General features: G+C 64.4%; 6 protein-coding genes across 12 annotated transcripts in view; 4 read left to right on the top strand and 2 right to left on the bottom strand.

Moving 5' to 3' along the window:
• Positions 1 to 3,932, top strand: part of ARHGAP39 (Rho GTPase activating protein 39) — a 32,284-nt gene extending 28,352 nt beyond the window's left edge. For 2 of the 3 annotated variants that reach the window (XM_084907137.1, XM_084907136.1), the window contains 4 exons: positions 1,032 to 1,231; positions 1,734 to 1,825; positions 2,226 to 2,395; positions 2,514 to 3,932. In XM_084907137.1, coding sequence (XP_084763263.1) covers positions 1,032 to 1,231; positions 1,734 to 1,825; positions 2,226 to 2,395; positions 2,514 to 2,708 — 657 coding nt within the window. In that variant the 3' untranslated portion in view covers positions 2,709 to 3,932. Of the gene's footprint in view, positions 1 to 1,031; positions 1,232 to 1,733; positions 1,826 to 2,225; positions 2,396 to 2,513 lie in introns of those variants that run through there. The other variant, XM_084907138.1, reaches the window with a different exon arrangement.
• Positions 3,933 to 4,040: 108 nt separating this feature from the next.
• On the top strand, positions 4,041 to 6,930 carry LOC311616002 (UPF0598 protein C8orf82). Its single transcript, XM_084907183.1, has 3 exons — positions 4,041 to 4,694; positions 5,237 to 5,285; positions 5,486 to 6,930. Exons 1-3 carry the CDS (start codon positions 4,527 to 4,529, stop codon positions 5,929 to 5,931), a joined length of 663 nt encoding a protein of 220 aa, XP_084763309.1. The 5' UTR covers positions 4,041 to 4,526; the 3' UTR covers positions 5,932 to 6,930.
• LRRC24 (leucine rich repeat containing 24) lies at positions 6,151 to 10,860 on the top strand. Of its 3 annotated transcripts, XM_084907156.1 has the most exons (5): positions 6,151 to 6,284; positions 8,072 to 8,283; positions 8,410 to 8,688; positions 8,939 to 9,107; positions 9,742 to 10,860. In XM_084907156.1, exons 2-5 carry the CDS (start codon positions 8,116 to 8,118, stop codon positions 10,662 to 10,664), a joined length of 1,539 nt encoding a protein of 512 aa, XP_084763282.1. In that variant the 5' UTR covers positions 6,151 to 6,284; positions 8,072 to 8,115; the 3' UTR covers positions 10,665 to 10,860. The 3 variants fall into 3 exon arrangements, with proteins under 3 accessions (XP_084763282.1, XP_084763281.1, XP_084763280.1); XM_084907155.1 differs by lacking the exon at positions 6,151 to 6,284 and having other exon boundaries at positions 7,063 to 8,283; positions 8,948 to 9,107; XM_084907154.1 differs by lacking the exon at positions 6,151 to 6,284 and having other exon boundaries at positions 7,063 to 8,283.
• A 126-nt stretch (positions 10,861 to 10,986) lies between these two features.
• Positions 10,987 to 14,812, bottom strand: LRRC14 (leucine rich repeat containing 14; the record flags this gene model as incomplete). Its single annotated transcript, XM_084907153.1, is given in 6 exon segments — positions 10,987 to 11,784; positions 11,787 to 11,987; positions 11,990 to 12,271; positions 12,274 to 12,719; positions 12,874 to 13,227; positions 14,586 to 14,812. Coding segments are annotated over 6 exon segments (1,809 nt in total). The 3' UTR covers positions 10,987 to 11,485.
• RECQL4 (RecQ like helicase 4) lies at positions 14,780 to 21,033 on the top strand. The gene is made up of 22 exons (XM_084907135.1): positions 14,780 to 14,894; positions 15,007 to 15,040; positions 15,141 to 15,241; positions 15,449 to 15,589; positions 15,812 to 16,416; positions 16,506 to 16,605; positions 16,692 to 16,818; positions 16,922 to 17,041; positions 17,125 to 17,238; positions 17,322 to 17,414; positions 17,492 to 17,628; positions 18,044 to 18,127; positions 18,207 to 18,386; positions 18,465 to 18,644; positions 18,713 to 19,189; positions 19,262 to 19,484; positions 19,555 to 19,684; positions 19,766 to 19,935; positions 20,006 to 20,186; positions 20,264 to 20,411; positions 20,541 to 20,649; positions 20,739 to 21,033. Exons 1-22 carry the CDS (start codon positions 14,811 to 14,813, stop codon positions 20,858 to 20,860), a joined length of 3,660 nt encoding a protein of 1,219 aa, XP_084763261.1. The 5' UTR covers positions 14,780 to 14,810; the 3' UTR covers positions 20,861 to 21,033.
• Positions 21,034 to 21,113: 80 nt separating this feature from the next.
• Positions 21,114 to 24,421, bottom strand: MFSD3 (major facilitator superfamily domain containing 3). Of its 3 annotated transcripts, none has more exons than XM_084907174.1 (6): positions 22,811 to 24,421; positions 22,261 to 22,353; positions 21,820 to 21,967; positions 21,612 to 21,736; positions 21,431 to 21,540; positions 21,114 to 21,329 (listed from the first exon to the last, which is right to left on the bottom strand). In XM_084907174.1, the coding sequence occupies exons 1-6, from the start codon at positions 23,226 to 23,228 to the stop codon at positions 21,156 to 21,158; spliced, it is 1,068 nt and encodes a 355-aa protein (XP_084763300.1). In that variant the 5' UTR covers positions 23,229 to 24,421; the 3' UTR covers positions 21,114 to 21,155. The 3 variants fall into 3 exon arrangements, with proteins under 3 accessions (XP_084763300.1, XP_084763299.1, XP_084763301.1); XM_084907173.1 differs by having other exon boundaries at positions 22,261 to 23,528; positions 23,622 to 24,421; XM_084907175.1 differs by having other exon boundaries at positions 22,261 to 22,321; positions 22,811 to 23,133.
• Positions 24,422 to 24,470: the final 49 nt, after the last annotated feature.

The following is a 24,470-nucleotide window of genomic DNA, read 5'->3' as shown; positions in this document are numbered from 1 at the left end:
GTCCACTGGGACCGGCAGCCAGGAGTGCACCCCTAGGTCAGGAGCCACTGCAGACAGAGGGCCGTGTGGCTGGGCCAGGACTTCAGGCCACCAGTCTTCATGAGGGTGGCAGCAAGCCCAGCTGCCCCAGGCTTGCCAGCTTCTGGCTGGTGTGGCTGGGTTCAGAGGGCAAGCAAAGGACCACCCCTCCCTAAGGGAACCTCCCCCGCAGGTGGGCTCAGGGGACTGTCCTGCTCCTTTGCTCACACCGGGCCACCCACCAGCCATGGAGGTCTGAGAGCCCAGACTTGTCACAGGCTCCTGCCTAGGAGGGGCCCCACCCCACAGATGGGCAGGTGGCTCCAGCAGCACCCTCCCCACTGCTTCCCTGACATCTGCCTAGTGGGACCTCCCCCACCTGCACGAGCTTGGCAGCCACACCCCTTCCCACAGCCATCTGCCTCTGGCTCCAGTAGAGGCAGGAGGCCTCATCTCACCACCAGCTGGGCCTTGTTCCTGGCCTGTTAGGATCTGCAGCCATCCCCTTCCGTCTGCCCCCCGGAGAGGGGGTGGGGATGGGGGTAGTATCTGCACCCCTCCCCCTCATCCCTTTCCACCCGCTACTCCACCCTGGTGCCTCTCCGGCCCTTCTACAACTGCCCCCTACTATCCCAGAGCCTGGTCTCTCCTTTGAATGCATTGCTCCAGCCCTGCTGCAGGCTTCAGAAGCCACCACTGCACCCACCTCCGCCCCCCTGCACCCCCCAGTGTGATCGACTGTGGCGCCCAGGCAGCTCCGACTGGCCTGCCTAGAATCATTCCCACCCTCTTCCCTGAGGCTTCTGGGTGCTGTAGGCAGCCCAGCAGGAGGCTGCTGGTGACTGGCCAGGGAGTCGGGGTGTCCCCAGCTCTGGTTGGGCAGAAACCTGGGATTCAAGGGTGTAAGGAGCGGGGATTCTTGGACAGGGAGGAGGGGGTAGCCAAGCCAAAGGTAGTCCTGAGGGTAGGGGCTGGGAGCTAGGCCTGGCAGGACAGAGCAGCTGTCTTTGCAGGGACTGAAGAAACCCAACATGGAGGAGATCCGGCATGCCAAGAACGCGGTGTTCAGCCCGTCCATGTTCGGCAGCGCCCTGCCGGAAATCATGAGCATGCAGAAGGAGCGCTACCCAGAGCGGCAGCTGCCCTGGGTGCAGACCCGGCTGTCTGAGGAGGTGCTGGCGCTCAACGGTGACCAGACAGAAGGCATCTTCAGGTGCCCAAGGCCTGGGGGGGGGGGGGGGGGGTAGGCGGCTCCACTGTGTGTCTGGAACTTCTAAGCAGCCAGGGAGGCCAGCATTGCTTCCAGTGGGGAAAGGCACTCTGAGAGGCAGGGCCGGCCATCCTCAGGAGGCAGGGCCAGGCGGAAGGGCTGCTGGGTCAGTTCCCCCCCAGAAATGGCCACCAGGGCTTGGGGAGCACTGGGAGTACAGCCATGAGCAGGCTGAGATGGAAGCCATGAGTGGCAGTAACCCAGGCTCGGTCCTCTCCGTGACAGGACGACAAAACCTGTCCCATGGTCGGTGGTACTTGTCCCGTCACCTGCTGTCACGATTCCCTGCCCAGGCCGCTGGGTAAACGGAGGCATGTGGATTTGGCCTCAGCATCCCTAAAGAGGAACACATATGTATGGGAGTGGGAAGGAGGCCTGTGGGAAGGGGGAAGAGAAGGGGCAGCTGGGAAGCCAGGCTCCTCCCTGACACCCTCCTTCTGCTCAGAGTCCCGGGGGACATTGATGAAGTGAACGCCCTGAAGCTCCAGGTGGACCAGTGGAAGGTGCCTACAGGCCTGGAGGACCCCCACGTCCCCGGTGAGCCCCGGGCCCCTGGGCAGCAGGAGCAGGCCCAATCCAGGTGATGTAGCGGCTCCTGGTTCATTTCCAGCAAGAGCCACCTCCTGTCCACTGGACAGCCACCCTGGGTCCTCCCTCCAGCCCTGCCTGCTCACAGCAGCTGCACAGCCCTCCCTCAAAGAAGCCATATTTTGGGCCTGGATCCGTCCCGGCTCTCAGGTCCGTAGCCTCCATAGGCCGGGGTCATCACGGCCCACCGCGGCCGGGCGGACCCTTTCGCCCTCAAGCGGCCTGCTGCCTGCCCCCTCCCCCAAGGCCCCTTCCGCACTCTGTGGCAGAGTCTGTCGGGTGGTCCACACTGCTCTCTGCCCAGGGTGCCAGCCCTTGGGCCTGGCTGAGCTGCCCACTGTGTCTGCAGCGTCGCTGCTGAAGCTGTGGTACCGGGAGCTGGAGGAGCCCCTGATCCCGCACGAGTTCTACGAGCAGTGCATCGCTCAGTACGAGAGCCCGGAGGCTGCCGTGGCCGTGGTGCACTCGCTGCCCCGCATCAACCGCCTGGTGCTGTGCTACCTCATCCGCTTCCTCCAGGTGTGTGGGACCCTCGGACACCAGCACCCCTGCCCCAGCACACCCCGCCCTGCCCCGCCCCGCCGTGTGCCCCTCCCAGCAGGCCCTGCCCCTGCCCACCAGCCACTGCCTCTCGCAGGTGTTCGTGCAGCCTGCCAACGTGGCCATCACCAAAATGGATGTAAGCAACCTGGCCATGGTGATGGCGCCCAACTGCCTGCGCTGCCGATCGGACGACCCGCGCGTCATCTTCGAGAACACGCGCAAGGAAATGTCCTTCCTGCGCGTGCTCATCCAGCACCTGGACACCAGCTTCATGGAGGGCGTGCTATAGCGCGTGGGCTGAGGGACGAGGGTGGGGACAGCCAGGCTCGGTGCACCAGGGCAGGGGAGCACGTGGGGAGGGGGGAGGGAATGCCCCAGCCGTGGAGGTAGCATGCCAGGCTCCGGCCATGCCCGACCCAGCCCTGGAACATCCCCCTCCCCAGGACTCGGCCAGGGTAGAGGGACTTTGAGAAGGGTGCCTCTGACTCCACCTGCCTCATGGCCAGTGCCGGGGGACTGCCCGTCCCCCACCACACGCCAGCCAGGGTCAGCCCCAAGAAAGTGCCTTCTGTTTCCTGGAGCCAAGTGACACTGCCCCACAGGCGCCGAGGGCACAGCCACCTCCCGGGGCTCCTGTGCTCAGCCTGGGCCTGGCGTGGGCCCTTCAGGTCGCCTCTCTCTCCCTCAATCGTCTGACCTGCAGTTTCCTCCCTCCTCAGGCCCCCATTCCCTAGCCACCTGTGGCCTCCAGCATACTAACTGCACAGGAGTTTGGGGGCTCCAGGACACTGGGCTATCCAACATCTGAGCCTGGCCCAGGCAGAGCCCGGCAGGCTATCTCTGGGTGGGGAGGGACCCCCAAACCAAAGTCCTCTGAGGGGGCAGGCATGGGCAGGCATTCTTGGGGCAGGGTGGGGGAGGACAAGAGTATTTTTTCTTGGTGTAACTATAAATTCAGAATCTATCCTGCAGCCCAACCCTCCTGTGTATAGAGATATAGATAGAGGGAAAGATATAAGAACTACATTTGCTAATGACATAGTTTTAACCCAAATGTTATTTATCTCCAAGCCATCCTAACCCGTCCTCTGTGAAGAGCAAGTTATTTCTTTTTCTTCTCCACTTCTTGGCTTCTGACCAAAAACCATATCCTGCCCCTCCCCAGAGCGAGAGGGAAGGCGCTGAGGGCGCCCAGGACTGCCCTTCCTGGAGGCCAGAGCTGGGGAGAGGGGACCCCTACACTCTCAGTTTGTACATTTTCCATTTTGGAATTTTCAGTTTAAATTACAAAACTTAATTTCTCCCCAGTTTTTATATATATATATATTTTTAGAGTTGAGTTTTTATTTATTAAAAAAGCCCAGCCCTGCAGAAGCTCGGGTACCCTTGGATGGTGTGTCCTCAGTCAGGTGATTTTGGGCCTGAGTGGGGCAACCCTAGCCACAGACTTGCTCTGACGCATGGACTGAAGAGGTGACAACTGTGTGAATAAAGTACATATGGAACCTTGGGAGCCAAGCTCGCAGATGTTCCTCAGGGCGGCTGTGGGGGTATGGCCAGCCAGTTGCTGGTAAGGGCCTCTGGATGGACAGGCCAGGGAAGAATGGGGGAAGCAGCAAGTTGGGCGGGTGTGGGGAACGCAAGGCTGCTGGGGCGGGGCTACACCAGGAAGGAGACTGCTTCTGGGCCACCTATGGTCACTGGAGCAATGAACTTGACTACAGAAAACCAGGATTACCCCAGGGGTTGGGCCTTTCCTGATCCGCCCTCTCCCAACCCTGCACAGGCTTCTGGACAGTGTTGGTTCAATTCTAATTCAGCACCTGCTGCCCGGGGCTGGCTGCCTAGGGAGCGGGGAGAAGATAGGCAGGCACATGCGGGCCCGCCTGCACCCACCCGCATCTGACCAGAGGGCGTGCTGCCCTCTAGGTCCAGAAAAGCAAGTGTCCGGGCCGCCCGGAGTCCGGCACGCGGGAGCCGCGAAACCAGAGACTGCCGCCGCCGCCTGCGCCGGAACCCGAAGCGCGAGGCCTGGGCCGCGGGGGATGCGTGTTGACGCAGCGCCTCCACCTCCTGACCCGCCGGCCGCTTCCGGCGCGGGAGGAGGATGTGGCCGGTGTGTGTGTGCAGGGTGCTGCGGGCCTGGGCCTTGCCCTTGGCGCGGGCCTCGGGGTCGCGGGCCTGCAGTGGGGCTGCGGGCGTCGCCTACACGCAGGGCCAGAGCCCCGCGCCCCGCACCCGCGAGTACTTTTACTACGTGGACCACCAGGGCCAGGTGGGCCGGGGTGGGGCGGAGGACCACTGGGGGCGGGCCGGAAGGGCGGGCGGGTCCGTTAGACCTGTGTGAACTGGCTCAGCGCTGGGGAGACTCGCCCTCGGGTCTTAGCTCCGGAGGGTAGGTCGTCCCTCCCCGCGCCCCCAGCTGCCAGCTCCACCTGTGTCTGCACCCCAGTTCCTTCCCACCTTCAGCCTCCAGTCCTGGGCTGCCCGCCTGCTCTGCAAGCCCGGGCGGGGGCGGGGGGGCAATGGCCACACCCAGGAGGAAGCCAGCCAGGTAGCCCCGCGGAGAATGCGGCACCCGATTAGAAGCTGGAGGTTAAAGACGCGGAAAGGCCGATTCAGTGAACCTGAAGCCGGGCCCGAGTGCGGGCGGGACCGGGGAATGGGAAGGGCCCGGCTCCCTCTGCGCGTTCCTCTGCACACGGTGTGCACAGAGGAGCCAAGGACGCGGACACAGGCCCGGCCAGGGCCACAGGGACCTCCCGCCTCGGGCGGGCCGGCCGGGCTCATGGGCACCGCCTGTCCCTCTGTCTGCAGCTCTTTTTGGATGACTCCAAGATGAAGAACTTCATCACCTGTTTCAAAGGTACCGCTGCGCCCTCCTCTCCCGCCTTCCTCTCCCTCTGGGGAAGGCTTCGGAAGGTCCGCTCCCCAACCCCGCCCGCGGCCGGGGCTGGACGTCCTGAGCTCCGGAGCTCCGCGGTCTAGGGAGGCGCCGGCCCCCGGCGTGGCCCTGGGGCAAGGAGGCCTGGCATGGTTAGCAGCCCGTGCCCTTCGCCTCCCCAGACCTGCAGTTCCTGGTCACCTTCTTCTCTCGGCTGAGACCCAACCGCAGCGGGCGCTACGAGGCCGCCTTCCCCTTCCTCTCTCCCTGCGGCAGGGAGCGCAACTTCCTGCGCTGCGAGGACCGGCCCGTGGTCTTCACGCACCTGCTGGCTGCGGGCCCCGGCGCCCCGCGCCTCTCCTACTGCGGCGGCGGCGAGGCGCTGGCGGTGCCCTTCGAGCCCGCGCGCCTGCTGCCGCTGGCCGCCAACGGGCGCCTGTACCACCCGGCCCCCGAGCGCGCGGGGGGCGTCGGCCTGGTGCGCTCGGCCCTGGCCTTCGAGCTCAGCGCCTGCTTCGAGTACCCGCCCGGGGCGGCCGCGGTGCCCTCCCACGTGCACTGGCAGGGCCAGCGCCTCCCCCTCACCATGGACCTGGCCCCGCTGCTGCTCGGCCCCCCCGCGCCCTGAGCGCGCCTCTCGCCCGCGCCGCTGCGCACGCGCCGCCTGGACGCGCCCGGGCCGCGTGCGCGTGCGCGTGCGCGTGCGCGGCGGGGAGCGTCTAGGCCCCGCCCCTCGCGGCGCTGTCCGAGGTGCTGCCGCGGCTGGTTCCGGACCGAGTGCCGGGAGGGGCCCGGGCCCTTCCGCTCCCTCCCCATCTAGGGTGTCAGTCTTCTGCTTGTGCCCGCGCTCGCGACGGCCGGCCGGTTCGACCGAGCGGGAGGTGCAGGGGCTCCGGTGTGTGCGCGCGACCGGCGCCTGCCCCTCCCCCGCCCGGGCTGCGCAGTGGGCTCGGCTGGGGAGCCGCGCCGCGGGAGCGTCAGGTGAGGGGGCGCCCGGAGCAAGGTCAGCGGGCGTGGGGCGGGATGGGGCCGTCTGCTGCGCCCACCGAGGATGTGCGATTGGCTGGACCACGCCCTGCCTGGATCGCTCGGAACAGACCCACGCTTTGGGGAGGCAGGCCACGCCTTGGGGTACTAAGGTGCCTGGGTCGGTTTTGATTCTGCACCCGATGGAGTCGCAGGGCTTCATCCCACCCCACCCCCCAGCACAGACAGGCGCCCTCGAGGCCTTGTCAGCCTTCTGGAAGCCTATGTGATGCCAGGCCCCTTACCCAGCCGGATTAGGGTTTGTCCGCTGAGTAAAAGGACTTGTGGGCGGGCTTCCCAGGCTCCTCCCGCCTGGGCCCTCATCCCTGCCCAGCTCGCCCTGTGATAAGGCTCCGCATCTAGGGATGCCCGTATGATCAGCACTGCTCTGAGTCCAGAGGAGGAAGCGGAGAACCTTCTCCGCTGGAGAGGCCGTGCCCCTGGAAGATGGGTGTGGGCAAGCCCTTTTGCTCATGGAGATGAGTGCCAGGGGCCAAGAGAAATCCCCTGGCCTCTTGGGGCCCGCAAGCATCCTAACACCAGGGAGCTGCCTCTGCCTGGGCCAAACTACTCCATTAAAGCTTTTGCTGTGCCTACTTCATCTCTAGTGACTTTTAAGTAATTACTTTAGGGAGTCTTTTCTACAAGACTCGCTCTTGATAGCAGAAAACCTGGTGAACGGGGGTGCTCAGAGCAGGTACCACTTGGGGGGGGGCACTTGAGGCTGACAGCCAACCCTCAGCCCTGCCACCCTGGTTGGTTTCTCAGCCCAGATCCTCACCTTTAAAACTGGACTCCTTGTGCCTGGAACTAGACCCAGGCCTTCCCGTCTCTTTAGGGTCACAGTTGCATGTGCCTAAATCAACAAAACACCACATTCCTTCAGAAAGTCACATGAAACTACACTAGGAACCCAGTTGGTGGCCCAACCAATCCAGGGCCCCACTGTCCCTCAAAAGAGGCACCTTTTTGGGAGCCAGCGTGAAGAACACAGGCCAGAGCTTGGGAAATGTTCTTATCATTTGCTTCATAATTCTACTTTCTAACAAGTTCCCACAGAACAAGCCCTCATTCCAGTAAGCTGTTCCACCCACCCCACTCCTGGGCAGGACAAAGGAGGGCCTGGATTTTTCTGTGGCTCTTGACTCTAAAACTAGTTCTGCCCTGCCTCCCATCAAGTGACCTTATTTGGGGGGTACAAAAGAGACCTCTGCTCTGGGCTCTAGGCCTTACAAGATCTCATGCCAGTCCCGAGAGCAGAGTCCACATGTAAAAGGGTGGTCTTTGCTCCTTCTCTGGCCCAGGCTTGGGGAATGACTCTGGACTTCACCACCCACATGGTCCCTGCCCATATCACCATACCTTACACCAGCCTCTTGCAATGCGGGTCCAGAGAGGCTAGTTGGGAGGGTGTAGAGGGCGGTGCTACCTGGACAGACATGCTCGTGGCTGGGCGGGAGCCTCCATGCCAGGAATGGGGAGAGAAGGGGACCGGGTGGGCTCTCCCCATGTGGCCTGTGTGCAGAGGACATCAGAAATTCAAAATTGGAACCTAACATCCCAAATCTTTGACTGTTTTCATTAAGAAAACTTTTTATCTGTTTCTTAAATTGACTTATAACTTTTCAAACATTAGACATGGTGTGAGCTTCCATCCATGCTTTTCACTGACTCTCAAGTGTTAGGGCAAGACCTTGCCAAACTGTTTCAGGAAGTGCTTCCCATCTGGGGCCCCATTGTAGCGAAGTTGGTGAGGAGGCTGCCACTTTGTGGCTGGCCTTGGGAGATGGCCTCCGGGGCCCCGGCACTGCTGCTGCTGTCGCTGCTCTGTCTGCCCAGTCTCCCGCCCGGAGCCACCAGCTGCCCGGCTGCCTGTCGCTGCTACAGCACCACGGTGGAGTGTGGGGCCCTGGGGCTGCACGTGGTCCCGCCAGGAATCCCGCCTGGGACACAGGTGGGAACTGTGTGGGACTGCGGGCGAGGAGGGAAGGGTGTGTGAGCATCCTGGTGGGTAGATGGGGACCTTAGTCGGAGGAACTCTCTCTCAGTGGGGTACTGCCCCCCTCCCTCTGGCCTGCAGACGCTGTTCCTGCAGGATAACAGCATCGAGTGCCTGGAGCTAGGCATCCTGGCGCCCCTTGCCGCCCTTCACAGCCTCTACCTGCACAACAACAGCCTTCGCACCCTGGAGCCGGGCACCTTTCGTGCACAGTCGCGCCTGCTGGAGCTCGCACTCACAGGCAACCAGCTGCAAGGCCTGCACCTGGGGGCTTTTACAGGCCTGGCTCAGCTGCGCATACTCTACCTGGCTGGTAACCAGCTGATGCAGCTGCTGGATTTCACCTTCCTGCATTTGCCGGTGAGGGGTAAGGGGTGAGGGTGAGAGGTGTGGGGGTGGGGGAAGGGCAGGGATCCTCCTGTACTGTCAGTTGCTCTGAGGGGCTGGAGTTGTGAAAGGGACAAAAGTCAACCATCCGCACAACTTGGTGTGCGGATGATCAAATAAATTCTAATCCCTCACACACACACACACAAAAAGTCAACCAGCCTGGTAAGGAAACATGTCTGCTAGGACCCCTTTCCCTGATGATTTGCTGTCCTTGCTTCAGCGACTGCAGGAGCTGCACCTGCAGGAAAACAACATTAAGCTGCTGGAGGACCAGGCCCTGGCCGGGCTCTCCTCACTGGCACTGCTGGACCTCAGTAGGAACCAGCTGGGCACCATCAGCCATGAGACCCTGAAGCCCCTGGCCAGCCTGCAGGTCCTACGCCTCACAGGTACCTCTAATGGAGAAGTGGGTCTCATGCAAAGATTGCAAGCCACAGTGCTGGCAGTAGAGAGCAGGCCCAGCTAAGGAGGACAACCCAATGGAGTGGCCAAGAGCTGTGCACCCCCAGGGCAGCTCTGGAAGGCCACACCACTACTAGCAACCACGGTGAATGCTGCCAGGAATGGGGGTGTTGGTAGGGGCACAGCTCAGATAACTTTTGTAAGGAAGACAGAAAAGTCTCTAAACAAAGTAGACACAGTTGAGGGGCCATCAGAGGGCAGGTAGGTAGAAACTAGAAAGATGAGACCAGGATTGGGGGCATTTCTAGCAGACAACACCTGAGAGACAAGGCTGACAGTGTTTGCAAGGTTTTCGTGGTGGTGAGATGTCACGTGGACACCAGGATTCCCCTCAAATAGTGGGACTTGTTGCAGAGACTTCAGAGGCACAAGAGACTTCTTAGATATCCTGAACTGAAGGGGCCACACTCTAAGGAGCTTGGGGTCAGCGTAGGGGTAGAAGGGGTCCCTAACTCTGGGAGGTAGTGAAGGGGCTCCTGGTCTGGCCAGTGGAACTCCAACTGCACAGGCTGTGGTCGCAGCTGCCCCTGGGCTGCCTGCTCACCGCTGCTCTGTCCACAGAAAACCCGTGGCGCTGTGACTGCGCGCTGCACTGGCTGGGAGCTTGGCTCAAGGAGGCGGGGCAGAGGTTGCTCAGCTCCAGGGACAGGAAGATCGTGTGCACAGAGCCTCCCCGCCTGGCCCTCCAGAGTCTCCTGGATGTCTCTGGCAGTAGCCTCATCTGCATCCCACCTTCCGTGCACGTGGAGCCGCTGGAGGTGACAGCCAACCTGGGTGAGAACCTGCGGGTTGCCTGCCAGGCTTCCGGCTACCCGCAGCCCCTGGTAACCTGGAGGAAGGTGGCCCAGCCTCGCGGGGGACAACCGCGGGCCCAGGCCCCGCCAGGAGCCGGGGTGCCAGGCCCAGGCGAGCACGGAGCCTCCGACACGGGCAGCGGCATGCTCTTCCTCACCAACATCACCCCGGCCCACGCCGGCAAGTACGAGTGCGAAGCCTCCAACGCCGGCGGCGCCGCTCGGGTGCCCTTCCGGCTCCGGGTCAACGTGTCCCAGCAGCAGCTGCAGCCGCAGCCGCAGCCCCCGCCGGCGGCCGCGGGCCTCGCGCCCCTGCCCGAGGCGAGCAGCATGGCCTTCCGCGCCCTGAGCCTGGCCACGCAGACGGCGATCGCGGCGGCCATCGCGCTCCTGGCGCTGACGGCGCTGCTGCTGGCCGCCCTCATCTGCCGCCGGCGCCGGCGGAGGCGGAAAAAGGCGCCGGGGCCGCCGGGGGAGGGCGCGCTGTTCGCCAACGACTACTCGGACGGGCCCTGCACCTCCGCGCAGCTGGAGGAGCTCCGCGGCGAGCGGGGCCACGAAATGTTCGTCATCGACCGCTCCAAGCCGCTCTTCGCCGAGGACCCGGTCCGGGTGGCCCATGGGGTGGCGCCCGGGCCCGCGCAGGGGTTCCCACCGCAGCCGCCCGCCGCCTACGAGCTCCACTGCTGAGGGCGGGCGGCGCGCGCCGATGACGCGAGCCCTGCGGATTGGCCAGTCGGCGGGCCCGTTCGCGCATGCTCCAGCGCGATCAGTAAAGGGTGGAAGCTGCGCGACGTGAGCCGAGCTGTGTGTGGGGTCTGGGGGCACCGAGTGGGCGGGAGGCCGGGAGTGGGGGAGGATGCGGGCATTCCCCGAGGTCTCGTGCTGTGAATGCCCAGGGGAGGGAGAGCGGACCGGAAGAAGCTGTAACAGGGGCCATACTGGGTGTGGCAGCAGAGCCAGGGACAACTCGCTGACCAGTTAGGACAGAAAAAACAGCCACAAATTTAAGTTCCAAACACACTGCACATTTGTACCGTAATAACACGGTCTGGTCCCAAAGCACAGCCGACAGTCAATCTCCTGAGTGCCAGGGCAGGGAAAATCATGACAGGCCCGAGTGCAGAGGACCAACCTCCTGCAGGCATGCCAGTCCCAACTTCAACAGAGGGCAGTCTGCCCTGGAGGAGGGCCTGAGGGAGCCCCCGCTCTCAGCTCAGAGCATTCTGAAGACCAGGACCCAGAAAGCAGCCAAGTGCAAACTAACCAAGCAGGGCTGGGCAGGGCTGGAATCCAGACCTCAGGCCCAGAGACGGGTGAACAGTCAGGGGAGCAAGTGCAGGGCAGAACTTCGCAGGGTACACCCATGGGGCACAAAAATCAGACACCAGTGCCTTTGTGCCAGGCCTCTAGCAGGGTCTCAGCCAAGGCTGTGCCTACCCAGGAGGGGGAGGGGCCTCCAGCAGCCCTGGACTCTGGCACAGCCCGTTTGTCACCCAGTAGCCCTGAGATCACAAACTAAAGTAGTCTGCAGCCAGGCGACCATAGATGTCCGTGGTCCAGACCACGTGGGCACGGCCCGAAGCTAGCAGCAGCTGGTGCAACTCAGCCTCCACACGAGCAAATTTCTCCTCATTGATGGCAGCCTCCAGTAGGACAGAGGCAGGTGGCGGCCAGGGCAGGCCCTCGTAGCAGTCCACAGGGAAGGGATGCACCACGGTGCGCAGCTCGGCCTGTGCCACCGAGTCCCACAGGAGCTCCTTGAGACCTGCCATGGATAGCGGGTTACCATAGAGGCCGAGGTAGCGAGGCTGGCACAGCAGGTCAACACAGGGAGTGTAGCCAGCAGCTGGGTATCAGCAAGCTGGCATTCAGTCAGCTCGAGGTGCAGCAGTGTGGCCGCTGCCGCCTGCAGCAGCCCCTGGAAAGGCTCCAGCTGGCTGCCAGACAGGTCGTTGCCACTCAGGTCCAGCTTCTTGAGGTGGACAGCGTGGGGGCTGTGTGCCAGAAGTACAGATCCTCAGGCAGCAGAGCACAGAAGGCCAACTCCAGACTCTCCAGGGGGCTCTGCAGAGTGCTGCAGGTAAAGCAAGGGTCACGAACAGGCAGGGCAGGGAAGGGTTCTGGGGAGGGGAGAGGCAGAACAGTAGGGCCCACTGACCTGAGCAGCTGGTCCAGCCGCCCTGAGAGGAGAGAGGAGCCCATGCTGAGCTCCCGCAGACAGGTGAAGCGGCCCATCTGGGCCAGGAAGTATCGGAAGTTTTCCTCGCCATCCACGGAGGGCTGCCGTGAGTCCCGTGTACATAGTGCAGCCGAAGGCTGGCCAAACACTGGAAGTGGGCCACGTGTGGGATGATGACAGACAGGCCGCGCAGGCCCAGGTTGTTGAAGCGCAGGTCCACACGGCGCAGGCAGCCTGCATCCAGGAGCTGCAGCAGAGCCACCATGTTCCGCATGGGCAGGTCCTCAGCCCGCAGGTCCCGGCAGCAGAGCCGCAGCGGGCTGCCTGCGCTGCTTTGGAGGGCCTCCCGCAGGAACGCATAGGAGGCCCGGTTCACCCGAAGGTCCACACGCACCTCCACGGGAGCAGGGGTCAGCCCGGGCTCCACGGTCCCACCCTGCTGCTGTGCCACGCATGTTCGGGCCACGGCTGCCGTGCAGTCCCACATGCTCATGGTCCCGGGGTCCCGCTCCACACCGTCGTCCAGGAGGCTCGTCATGTCCAGCACCCGCAGTGCGTGCTTCCTGGGAGCACAGGTGGGCGGAGACAGGTGGTAAGAGGGAGACCCGCACCCAATCCCAGCCACCTTGGGACAGAAGCAACACGCCTATATCTGCACTGAGCTCTTAGCACCAGCCTGAAACCTCTCTGGGGACCCTCGGGTGAGCCCATCCGTACCTGCAAAAGGACCGTGTGCCAGCCTCGGCCTCCGGGGTGTGGAGCCGGGCTGTGAGCCCCCGGATCACGGCCTGCACACTCTCTGTGCTGGGCCGCTCCCGCAGCAGGGCCCGGCTGCAGTGGGCGCACTCCTGCAGCAGCTGCTGGAAGCTGAGCAGGGGGAAGGGCCACGTGTGCACCAGCTCTCGCAGCACCACGGTCTTCTTGTCCATGAAGGCCACCTTGAACAGCAGGGGTAAGAGCTCGCGTGGGAGCAGGGGCAGAGCCTGGCAGGCCGCGGGCTGACACTGGAGCACCTGCCGTGTGCTCAGGAACACAAGCGTGTGCATGGCGCCGGGCCAGGCGGGAGGCCACCTGCAGGGAAGGGACCTTCAGTGGGGAGGACAGACCCCAGGCTACCCCCGGCCACAGACTCCTTCACACACTAATAGCAGAAAAGCCCAGCACGGTGCCTGCCAGTCTGTAGTCTGTGGGACCCCAGCTCTGAAGAGTAAGTGCTAGGTGCCTAACAATTGGAGAGGCAGAGTGCAGAGGGGGACAAAGCCGCTCCCTAGTTCCCACACTCCAGAAGCCTGGGGGCTTGTTCAAGAAAACAAAGCCGCCAAGCAGCAGGCAATAACGTGCTCCAGAGAGGGCCCGCCCACCTGGTGTGCTTTTGATAGCTGCTGCCAGCAGCCTCCCCACCCCCACCCCCACTTCAGGCCTCTGAAATTACAAAGCAGCTTATTAGAGACCCTCTTTCAAAAATAAACTAGTCCCGGCCCAGCCCCCTGGGGAGGAGGGGCTGGAAGCTGCATCGCAGTTCCCTCCCGTGTTCTCCTCCAAGGCTAGTGGAGGATGACCCAGGAGAGGACAGCAGCAGAGAGGGGCTGGAAGCAACTGTGCTCAATAAACACCGGGGCAAGTATAAAGGACCGGGGCCCAGGAAACAGAACCCAGATGGCCTGAGTAACCCAAACCCTCGACCTGACCCTTAGTCCTAACTTGTATATCCAGACGTGGAAACCCTTGGAAAGCAACCCTCACCCACCGAGGGCCTTATCAGCGGTCTGAACATCTCCCTCCTCCCTGAAGAACCAGTCAAGAAGCCAAGGTTCAAACCCATCGATTCAGGAGGCTCCAGGCTAGGAAACTGCTCCAATAGCGAGAGGCCGCTGCCAAAGGGGCATTCCAGCTAGAGAGGCACAGAGATGCCTCCGGCCGCAGGAAACCGGGCCAGCTCTGCTGCTGAATCAGAGCACCTCGTCCCCCAAGCTTCCTCCCGGTCACAGGAAGCAGGACGTGAGGACCAAGGACTAGGCCTCCCCGGCTGGGGCTGCATCCTGGGCGACGGGCCGGGACCAGAACTCACCGAACCCAAGACCTCAGGACAGCGGTTCCGGAGAAGCCCTGACGCCAAGCCTCGACCGCGCTCTGCCCGCGGACACATCTCGTGAGGACAATGCATACCTCGCCGAGAAAGGGCAGACCAGCTAGCACCTGTCACGAGAGGAAACGAAGGCAGCCCGTGCGGTCGCCGGGGGCGGAGCTCTGTGCGGCGGCTGCCGCCCCTCCGCCGGCCCGCAGTGCCCGGCGTTTCCCGAAAGCGCCCCCGCACCGCCTCCCGGCTCCGGGGCGGTGCTCGCCCAGACCCCTCCTCCTCCCGGCGCGGCGCCCCAGGGCCGGAGCCGTCCCCTCCCGCCCCGCAGCCCCACCACCCGAGTGGTGCTCACCGGCCCGCAGCAGCCCCCGCCGCCGTCAGCTCCGCCCCGCGCCCCGCCCTGCGCGCCCCGATGACGTAGCCTCCCCCGATTGGCCGTCGCTCCAGGAACCCGGGGATTGGCTGCCCCAGCTTCGCGTTGGCTAAAACGCCCCGCCCCCGACCGAGCCGAGTCCCCATTGGCTGTCGGCCGGCGGCGTCCTCAAGGCGGGAGAAGCGGAGCGCGGGGCCGGCGCGCATGGAGCGGCTGCGGGACGTGCGGGCGCAGCTGCAGACGTGGGAACGCGCGTTCCGGCGGCAGCGCGGGCGGCGGCCGGTGCAGGTATGGGCTGCCCGAGGCGGGAGGCTGCCAATGGCGGGAGGCTGCCCGGGGCGGGAGGCTGCCCGGGGCGGGAGGCTGGGGGGCGGCCCCAGCTGACGCGCTCCCTTCGCAGGAGGACGTGGAAGCGGCGCCGGAGGAAACCCGCGGTGAGCGCCGGGCGGCGGGGTCACCGGGTGGAGGCACGGGGGTGAGGGAGACGAACGGGAACCGCCGAGCCCTGACCTCTAACTCCGGACCCGCCCCCAGCGCTCTACCGGGAGTACCGCGCCCTGAAGGAGACCTTGCGTCCGGCCAGCGGCGCTGGACCCCGCGTCCACGCGCAGGCGCTTCCGGAGGCGGCCGAGGAGGTACCGGAGCCCCCGTTCCCGAGCTTCCCGGCGTAGCTTTCTGTGCGGCGAGGACCTTCGGGAGCTCCGCGGGGCACAGAATTTGGGGGAAGGGCTGGACGGGGTGGAGGGTCCGCCCCCTTCAGGGGTCAGAGGGACAGGGACTGGGCCTGGAGACACCTCTGTCCCCCACATCAGCCTTGCCGACCCCACTGTCTCCTCCTGCAGGTGCCTGAGCCCAGCTGCTGGGGATCCCACCTGAATCGGGCTGTAACCCGGAGTCTCCCTCCTGCTGCAGGGCCGAGCCCTCGCGGGTCTGTGCCCGACTATGGGGAGAGGCTCAAGGCAAACCTGAAGGATGCTCTGCAGGTGAGCGTGGGGCCACAGAGCCGTCCACCTTGGTCCAGCACTGCCCTCCGCCCAGGGGTGGGATGAGCAGACACTGCGCCCTCCACAGGCGCCTCTGCTTCTGAAAGGCCTGCTCCCAGCTTCCTTCCCGTCCCAGTCACACTGAGGGGCTGGGTGGGGACTCGGGCAGGTTGCAGGATCTTTGGCCGCCCAATGCCTGCTTGTCTGTCCTACCCTTTCCAGGCCGGGCCAGCTCTGCGCCGAATACCCCGGCCTCTGCAAAGACCCCCAGCCGAGGTGCCTTCCCCAGGGCTGCCAGCTGCAGGGGCTTCCCCCTTGTCTCCTGAAGAAGCCAGTGAGGTGCTGCCCCAGCTCCCCCGGCCCCAGCCAAGACCAGGCCGGCTCCAGCAGCTGCAGGAGTCCCTGAGCCTGCGGCTGAGCTCCCTGGATCCTGGCTGGATACAGAGGTGTCACAATGAGACCCAAGGTTTTCTGGGGACTCCCGAGGCCTGCCCTCCTGCCCTGGGTACAGAGGAGCCACAGCCCCCGACGTCAGGTGTTCCCCCTGATCCTGGCCCCAGCGGGGGCCCTGAGGCACCTTTTCTGGGCTCAGAGGCTCCAGCTCTGAAGGTACCTGGGGTCAGTGCAAGGAGCCCCCTCCTGGGCAGCAGCCAAGGCAAGAAGCGGAGACAGAGTGGGGAGCCAAACGGGACTGCTACACAGGCCCAGCAGCACAGCAGCCAAGAAGGCTCCCCGCCGGAGGGAGCTGGGGCTGCACTGCATGCAAGAGAAGACTGTCCAGGGGAGCCCATGCCGGCGCAGCCCCTCCCCGGCCCCTCAGCCCCCAGGTAACACCGTTCAGCCTCCCAGCAGATCCCCTGGAGTCAGGCCAAGGTGGGGACGCCATGGGGAAGACACGCCTGTGTGTCCCTGCTAGGCCAGCTGTGCGGGACCGGGGCAATTACGTTCGGCTCAACCTAAAGCAGAAGCGCTACGTCCGGGGCCCGGCCCTGCGGGGCAGACTCCTCCGAAGGCAGGTGAGGTGGTGGCAGGCACTTCCCTCCCCCCTCCCGCCTCTCCCCCTGTGACCCTCTGACCCTCCATCGTGCGCGCCCTCCCCCAGGCGTGGAAACAGAAATGGAGGAAGAAGGCGGAATGTTTCGGAGGTGGGCAGCCACGGGCCCCAGTCAAGGATTCTTGCTTCCGGTGTGGGCAGCTCGGCCACTGGGCATCCCAGTGCCCCAAACCAGGTGAGCTTTCTGTGTCGTGTGTTGGGCCAACACTGCTTGGAGAGGGCATTGTGCTCTTTGGGGTCTGACTGAAGCAAAAAGCCCTCTTTACTCCGTGCCCCAGGCCCAAAACCTACCCGGGTTCCGGAGAAAGAGGATGGTGAGGATGAAGAGGACATGCCCACGTTGCCCACGTTGGAGGCAGTGACTCAGAGGACACATACTGCCTGCGGCCAGCTCCTTGGTGAGTGGAAGTCGCCTTCCTGCTAGGAAGACGCCAGGCCAGTCTGGAGTTCCCACAACATCCTCTCCTGTCCACCCCCGCAGGCGAGGAGGATACGGGTCCTGCTGGGTCTGAGTTGCTAGTGCCCACGGAGGCACCCTGCCCATCCCCAGCTGTGCCGCCACTCTACCTGCCAGGTCCCTTGGGGCAGGTGGCAGGTGAGCAGAAGCCAACCAGCCTAGGACCTTTACCCAAAGGTGGGGGCGCCTCGGCCATGCTGACCCGACACCTGTGTCCACAGAGACGCCGGTTGAGGTGCTGCAGGCCCTGGAGCAGCTGGGGCACCGAGCCTTCCGCCCTGGGCAGGAGCACGCGGTTATGCGGATCCTGTCTGGTGAGCATGGCGGCCGTGGGGAGTGACGGGGCCGAGGCCAGGCCGCAGAGCAGCTCTGCTGACATGGCTCCCGTCAGGCATGTCTACTCTGCTGGTGCTGCCCACCGGCGCTGGCAAGTCCCTGTGCTACCAGCTCCCTGCGCTGCTCTACGCCCGGCGAAGCCCCTGTCTCACGCTGGTCATCTCTCCTCTTCTGTCCCTCATGGACGACCAGGTGTGTGCACCGGGCCCTCCGGTGTGGGTGGAGGGCGAGCACCGGCACCCCAGGCTCTGCTGTCCCTTTGGGCTACTGCTGCTTACCCCACCAGCGCCCTGGAGCCGTGGGGGCCCCGACAGTTCTCGGTCCCCCCCTCTGTCCACAGCCCTCAGCCGGGAAGTGGCCTAAGGGCAGCAGGGACAGGGCTGGCCAGATCCTCCCCTAAAAGGAGACGTCCCCATGAGGCCTGTCTGTTCCCAGTGCCTGAGCCCAGGCCCGGCGGCAGCTCTCAACTCTTAGTTCCAGGGTCGGGGTGTTTCCTCCTCATAAGACTTGGGGTGGATACAGCAGTTGTTATTGAGTTGAACGACTTGAAGGGGGGGGGGGGGGGGGGGGCTCTGTATGGCCTTCCAACAGGCTGCTGTGTCTGCAGGTGTCTGGCCTGCCCCGAGGCCTGAAGGCGGCTTGCGTACACTCAGGCATGACAAGGAAGCAGCGGGACTCAGCCCTGCAGAAGGTGAGGGGCCTCCCAGAGCAAGACCCTCGGGGGCCACAGGCAGGGCCCAGGGCAGTGGTCCTGACCTTGCTGTTCACAGGCTCGGGCAGGCCAGGTCCACGTGCTGATGCTGTCGCCCGAGGCGTTGGTTGGAGCTGGGACCGGGAGCCCTGCCTGCCTCACTCAGCTGCCCCCAGTGGCCTTTGTCTGTGTAGACGAAGCCCACTGCCTCTCTCAGTGGTCCCACAACTTCAGACCCTGCTATCTCCGTGTCTGCAAGGTGAGCCTTGTCCTGAATGCAGGTGAGTAGGTGGGGTGGGGGTGCCAGTGGGCATCCTCACCACCCCACTCTGCACAGGTGCTGCGGGAGTGCCTGGGTGTGCGCTGCTTCCTGGGCCTCACGGCCACGGCCACACGCAGCACCACCCTCGATGTGGCCGAGCATCTGGGCATAGCCAAGGAGGCCGTCCTCAGGGGACCGGTCACCGTCCCTGCCAACCTGCACCTGTCTGTGTCCATAGACAGGGACCCCGACCAGGTAGGTGTGCACACACAGGGAGAGGCCTCGCCTCCCGGCCGCCCACACTGACCACTGTCCCTCGCCAGGCCCTGGTGACTCTGCTGCAGGGTGACCGCTTCCGCACCCTGGACTCCGTCATCGTCTACTGCAACAGGCGCGAGGACACCGAGCGTGTCTCCGCTCTGCTGCGCACCTGTTTGCCTGGGACCAGGGCTCCGGGGCCTGGAGGTGAGGCGGGGCCGGGCTGGGCCTCAGACCTTCCCATGCATACAGCCCACCGACCATCTGTCTTTCCTGTAGGCCGGGCCCCGGAGGCTGTGGCTGAAGCCTACCACGCTGGCATGTGCAGCCGGGAGCGGCGGCGGGTGCAGCGGGCCTTCATGGGGGGCCGGCTGCGGGTGGTGGTGGCCACAGTGGCCTTTGGGATGGGCTTGGACCGGCCAGATGTGCGGGCTGTTCTGCACCTGGGGCTGCCCCCGAGTTTTGAGAGCTACATTCAGGCCGTGGGCCGGGCTGGGCGTGATGGGCAGCCCGCACACTGCCACCTCTTCCTGCAGCCCCAGGTTGGTGCCCACCAGCTCGAACTCCCCCACCCTCCCGAGCCATGGCCACGCGCTCACAGCCTTCCTGTGCAGGGCGAGGACCTTCGGGAGCTGCGCAGACACGTGCATGCCAACGCCATCGACTTCCTCGCGGTGAAGAAGCTGGTGCAGCGGGCCTTCCCGGCCTGCGCCTGCGCCCGAGGGCTGTCCGAGCAGGAGGGAGGCGAGAGCTGTGAGCAAACAGCCCGGTGCCCAGGCCACAAGCGGGCACTCCCAGTGCAGCCGACAGTGCAGGCTCTGGACCTGCCTGAGGAGGGTGAGGACCTGGGGCAGGTGTGGAGGGGCATCTCACAGGCCATGTCTTCTGAGCCCTGCTCTTCCCCCAGTCATTGAGACTCTGCTGTGCTACTTGGAGCTGCACCCACGGCGCTGGCTGGAGCTGCTGGCACCCACCTACACTCGCTGCTGCGTGCGATGCCCTGGGGGCCCCACCCAGCTCCAGGCCCTGGCCCACAGGTGCACACACGTCCTATCCCAGGATGGTGACAGGGACCGAGGACTTGGGCTACCACTCACTCTCCCCTTCCCCTGGCATAGGTGTGTCCCCCTGGCTGCATGCTTGGCCAGGCAGCTGCCTGAGAACACAGGTGGGGGAAGTGGCACTGTGGAGTTTGACATGCTGGAGCTGGTCGACTCCATGGGCTGGGAGCTGGCCCCCGTGCGGAAGGCCCTCCGCCAACTGCAGTGGGACCCGGAGCCCAGGAAAGGTGCGCCCCCACCCCTGGCCCTGCATGCCACCTGCCCACCAACCTGCCCACCTGACACGCTCTTTGGCAGGTGTGCCTCGGGGCACAGGGGTGCTGGTGGAGTTCAGCGAGCTGGCCTTCTACCTGCACAGCCCTGGGGACCTGACCGCCCAGGAAAAGGACCAGATCTGTGGCTTCCTTCACGACCGAGTGCAGGCCAGAGAGCGGGAGGCCCTGGCCCACCTGCGCCTTATGTTCCAGGCCTTTCACAGGTGCAGGGGCGGGTGGGCAGAGGGAGGCTCCCAACCCCTGCCCCAGGGGTGGCTCTGACAAGCTCATCCCCCCCCAGCGTAGCCTTCCCCAGCTGCGGGCCCTGCTTGGAGCAGCCGGACGATGACCGCAGCTCCAGGCTCAAGGCCCTGCTCACCCACTACCTGGAGGAAGGGGGTCCAGTGGCTGAGAAGGAAGCACAGGGCCCGGAGCCGGGACAGGCCGAGGTGAGTGCCGGTCACTCCCAGGCCTGGGGCAAGGCCGGGCAGCCCAACGTCGTGTGCACGCCTCCCTCCCTGCCCCTGCGTGGAGCTTGTGGTCTGGAAGCTCAGGTTGTGCTGACGCCCCTGCCTCAGCTCCAGGACTGGGAGGACCAGGTCCGCAGGGACGTCCGCCACTTCCTGTCCTTGTGGCCGGAGCAGCAGTTCTCGGGCAGGGCTGTGGCCCGCATCTTCCATGGCATCGGTGAGGGCCTGGGCAGCTTGGCCCCGCCTGGTGGGCTGGGGGCTGGCCAGTGGACAGTCCTCAGGACCGTGTACCCCATTCCACCACAGGAAGCCCCTGCTTTCCAGCCCAGGTGTACGGACGGGACCGACGCTTCTGGAGGAAGTATCTGCACTTGAGCTTCCACGCCCTGATCAAGCTGGCCACCGAGGAGATCCTGTTGGGCCGCTGACCCCTGGCCACAGGCAGGCCATGTCAGACACGTGAACAGGCACATGGAGTGGCAGGTGCAGGACCCAAGACGAGGGGCTGTCACTGTCTGGGACAGTGACTGACCATCTTGGGCAAAGCCTGCTGCCCGGAATGTGGGCACAAGGAGGCCCCAAAATACAAAAGATGCTGTAATTGTTGCGACACCCTCCTTTTCGGTGGGGCACACGTAGGGGCAGCCTTGGGCACCACACAACCCAGACAGACACAAGCAGGCCGGTCACACTTGGCTTTACTGACTAGTCTTAACACCCAGCTCAGGCCAGGGCTCTGGGTGCCAGGCTCAGGTACAGAATGGGTATGGCTGAGAGAGCAAGGAAGAGGGAGAAACAGAGGTGCAGGCCCAGGCTGTCGGCCAGGGCTCCAGCCAGTGTGCCCATCAGCAGCTTCCCCAGCAGCTCCAGTGTGGCCAGGAGGCTGTAGTGTGTGGCCTGGTGGGGAGGGAGGGAAGGAGGGAGATGAGGGAGACAGGTTAGGACTGGCTTGGCCCTCAGCCCTGCATCCCCTCGGTGTCCCAGCCATGACCCCTCACCTGCAAGGCACTGTGTGCCAGCTGGCTGCAGCACATCATCAGAGTGAAGGTGGCGGTTGTGACCAGGCCCCCCAAGAAGTGCTGCAGGCACAGGCTCAGCAAGACGGCCCCTGGGAAGACCAAGGTCAGCAGAGCCCAGGATGCAGTGTTCTCCCCCCATGCCTAATGCCCAGGCCCTCACCTCTCAGGACTGTGCCAGGGTCCAGCCTGGCCCACGGGGTGTCCAGGCAGAAGAGCAGAGTGGTCTGGCAGGCAAGGCCCCCGAGACGGAACTGAAGTACTGACCTCAGCAGGGGCGGCAGCTTCCTGGGGTGAGGAGACTGGGCAGGTCAGGAGTTTGGGGAGACCAGGGGTGAGTAGGTGAGTGGGACATGCTGAGGAAGGCTCACCAGCGTCCGGACAGCAGGGCCCCACCCAGGGACGAGCCAGCAATGGAGCAGGCCACGGCGCCCACACTGTTCCACAGCCCCAGCTCCGGGGCAGAGAGGCCGCGGTCCAGCAAGAGGAGTGGGAACAGGCTGCTGGCGCCCTGCTCGCCTGTGGGGAGAACATGAGTCTGTGTGCAACCGCCTCCCGTGTCCCCTGGGGCCTTGGCCACGCTCCCCCGCCTGCCGCTACCTGCCTCTGGTGCCGAGGCGGTGGAAAGGCATTGGCAAGCTCAGGGTCAGCAGGACCCAGGGAGTGTGGCTGGAGCTCAGTGGCACAACATAAAGCCCCACTGCCAAGGCGTACCCCAGGAAGAGGATGGCCCTGCAAGTGGTTCCAGGGTTCCTGGGGACCCACCTGGAGGTCCCCACCCCTGCGATTGGCTGACTCAAGCCCTCACTCACCCAGCTTGTAAGTGAGGACAAAGCCAGCGGTCCACAGGGTCCCCGGCACAGCTAGCAAGTCCTGCAGAAGGTGCAGGGTGTGTGGGGGGAGTTCTGAGGGCCGAGGAGGGGGCAATTGTTGCAGGGCTGGTGTGGCCCAAGCCAGGGCAGCAGCCAGCCAGTAGGTGGCAGCGAGGAGCAGAAACAGCTGGGGCCAGGAGAGGGTGGGCACCAGGGCCAGCAGTCCGCCGCCCGCCAGCACCGACCCCAGCTTGTAGGCAACCACCTGCACGGTGTTGCCAGGCCCCAGCTCCGCCGGTTCCAGGAGCTGCATGGCCAGTGTGTCGAGGGCAACGTCCTGCACAGCTGCACCCAGGTTCAGCAATAGCAGCAGCCCAGCCACGGCAACAGGAAGCTCCGCCTGGCCGCCTTCAGCCGGATGCAGAGCTGCCAGCAGCCCGCACACCAGGCCCAGAGCAGCCGTGCTGAGCGTCAGCCAGGCCCTGGGAGAGCCCCGCGTGCCCACCAGCGGAGCCCACACCAGCTTGAACAGCCAGGGCGCATACAGCACCTTGGTCAGTCCCACGCGAGTCAGGGAGAGGCCGCCCGCTCGCAGCAGCACGGGCAGCAGGCCGGTCTGCAACCCGTAGGGCAGGCCCTGCACCAGGTAGAGGCCGGCCAGCGGCAGCAGCTTCCCACGCATGGCCGGGGCCGAGTTCAAGGCCGGGCCTGGAGCGGGACGGGCAAAACGGCTCCGTGTCTGGTCTGGTCTGGTCAAGGGTCACCCGGCTGCATGGCCTCTGGACTGGGCCGCGCGGGGTCGGGGTTAGACTGGCTGGCGTCCCAGCCGCACCGCCGCACACGGTCCTCCGCGCCCGCGACCCTGCTGACCATAGAGCGCCGGCGGGCCAGAGCGGCCGCGTGCGCCGGCGCCCCAGGTGGCCCACGTTGGTACTACGCCCGGAGTAGAGAGCGGAAATGAGACCCATTCGGGTCCTTCTCGGGGTTATCGGGTCCGGCCCCCAGACCTCCGAGCCTAGACCCAAACTCTGCAGAAGTGTTTCCGAGCATCTCCCCAGTGGCCGCAGCCTCTCCAGCACCCCCCACGGAGGAGCTGGTTCAAGTTCCGCTGTCCGGCTGCTCTTGAGGTTTCAGCAGCTCCCATGCCCCGCCCACTCCAGCTGGCCCTGCGGGACACGCCCATCCAAGCGGGAGCTAACTGTGGGGTCTTTTGTGGCCTCTCCTGCCAGAGCTGCGCGCGCGCGCGCACACACACACACACACACACACTCAAACTCACACAGACACACTCATACATACTCACACACTCATACACACACACACACTCAAACACACACACTCACACAGACACACACATACACACTCATACACACACACTCAAACACACACAGACACACACACTCATACATACTCACACACTCACACTCATACACAAACACACACACGCCCCCGTGGGTAAGAGCTGCCTCGGTGTCTGAGCCTAGTGCCACTTGCAGACTCGAATCAAAGCGCTTCCTCAGCTGCTGGGGTCACCACGATTGGGGTTCCTGTCATTTCTACATATTTTGGGGTCCCAAATTTCCTCTTTAAAGTAGGGATTGTGGCCCTGGCCCTGTGGCTCAGTTGGTTGAACCTTGTCCCATGCGCCAGAGGCGGCCAGATTCCCGGTCAGGACAACGCCTGTTGCAGGCTTTATCGCCAGTAGGAGGCGTGCAGTAGGCAGCCAATCAATGGTCCTCATGGATGTTTCCCTCTCTAAAATCAATAAAAATATATTTTTTAAAATGAGTAAATAAAATAGGGACTCCATGCCTACCTCAGTGACACACACAGTGTCTGGCATGCACACAGCAGACATCACCTGCGTGCTCCCTGGCAAGGATACCGAGCTGCCCACCTCCCCGTCCTGGGTCCTCCAGCCCAGCTACCCCGGGCGTCTCCCCAGCATCGCACCTGCCCTCCCGCTTCCCCCTCGGATGCTCCAGCTCCGGTGGGAGGGCCCCCTCCCTGCCTCCCAGGCCCCCAGCCCCAGGGCTGCATGTGCCCTCCGAAGCCACACACATCCACCACGCGCTTCACATACAGCCCAGGCTGGGAGACCCCCTTGCTTCTCGACTCCCCCGGCAACCCCGGTGGCAGCCAGGACACCACGCCTGTCTCTGAGCCCCGGTGCAGAGCCAGACCCGGCCGGGCTGCGATGACAGGAAGGG

Source organism: Pipistrellus hanaki (assembly GCF_964339955.1).
Source record: "Pipistrellus hanaki genome assembly, contig: scaffold_41, whole genome shotgun sequence".
NCBI lineage: Eukaryota > Metazoa > Chordata > Mammalia > Chiroptera > Vespertilionidae > Pipistrellus > Pipistrellus hanaki.
The sequence above is the reverse complement of the archived record's forward strand: the minus strand, read 5'-3'. Positions and strand labels throughout refer to the sequence as shown.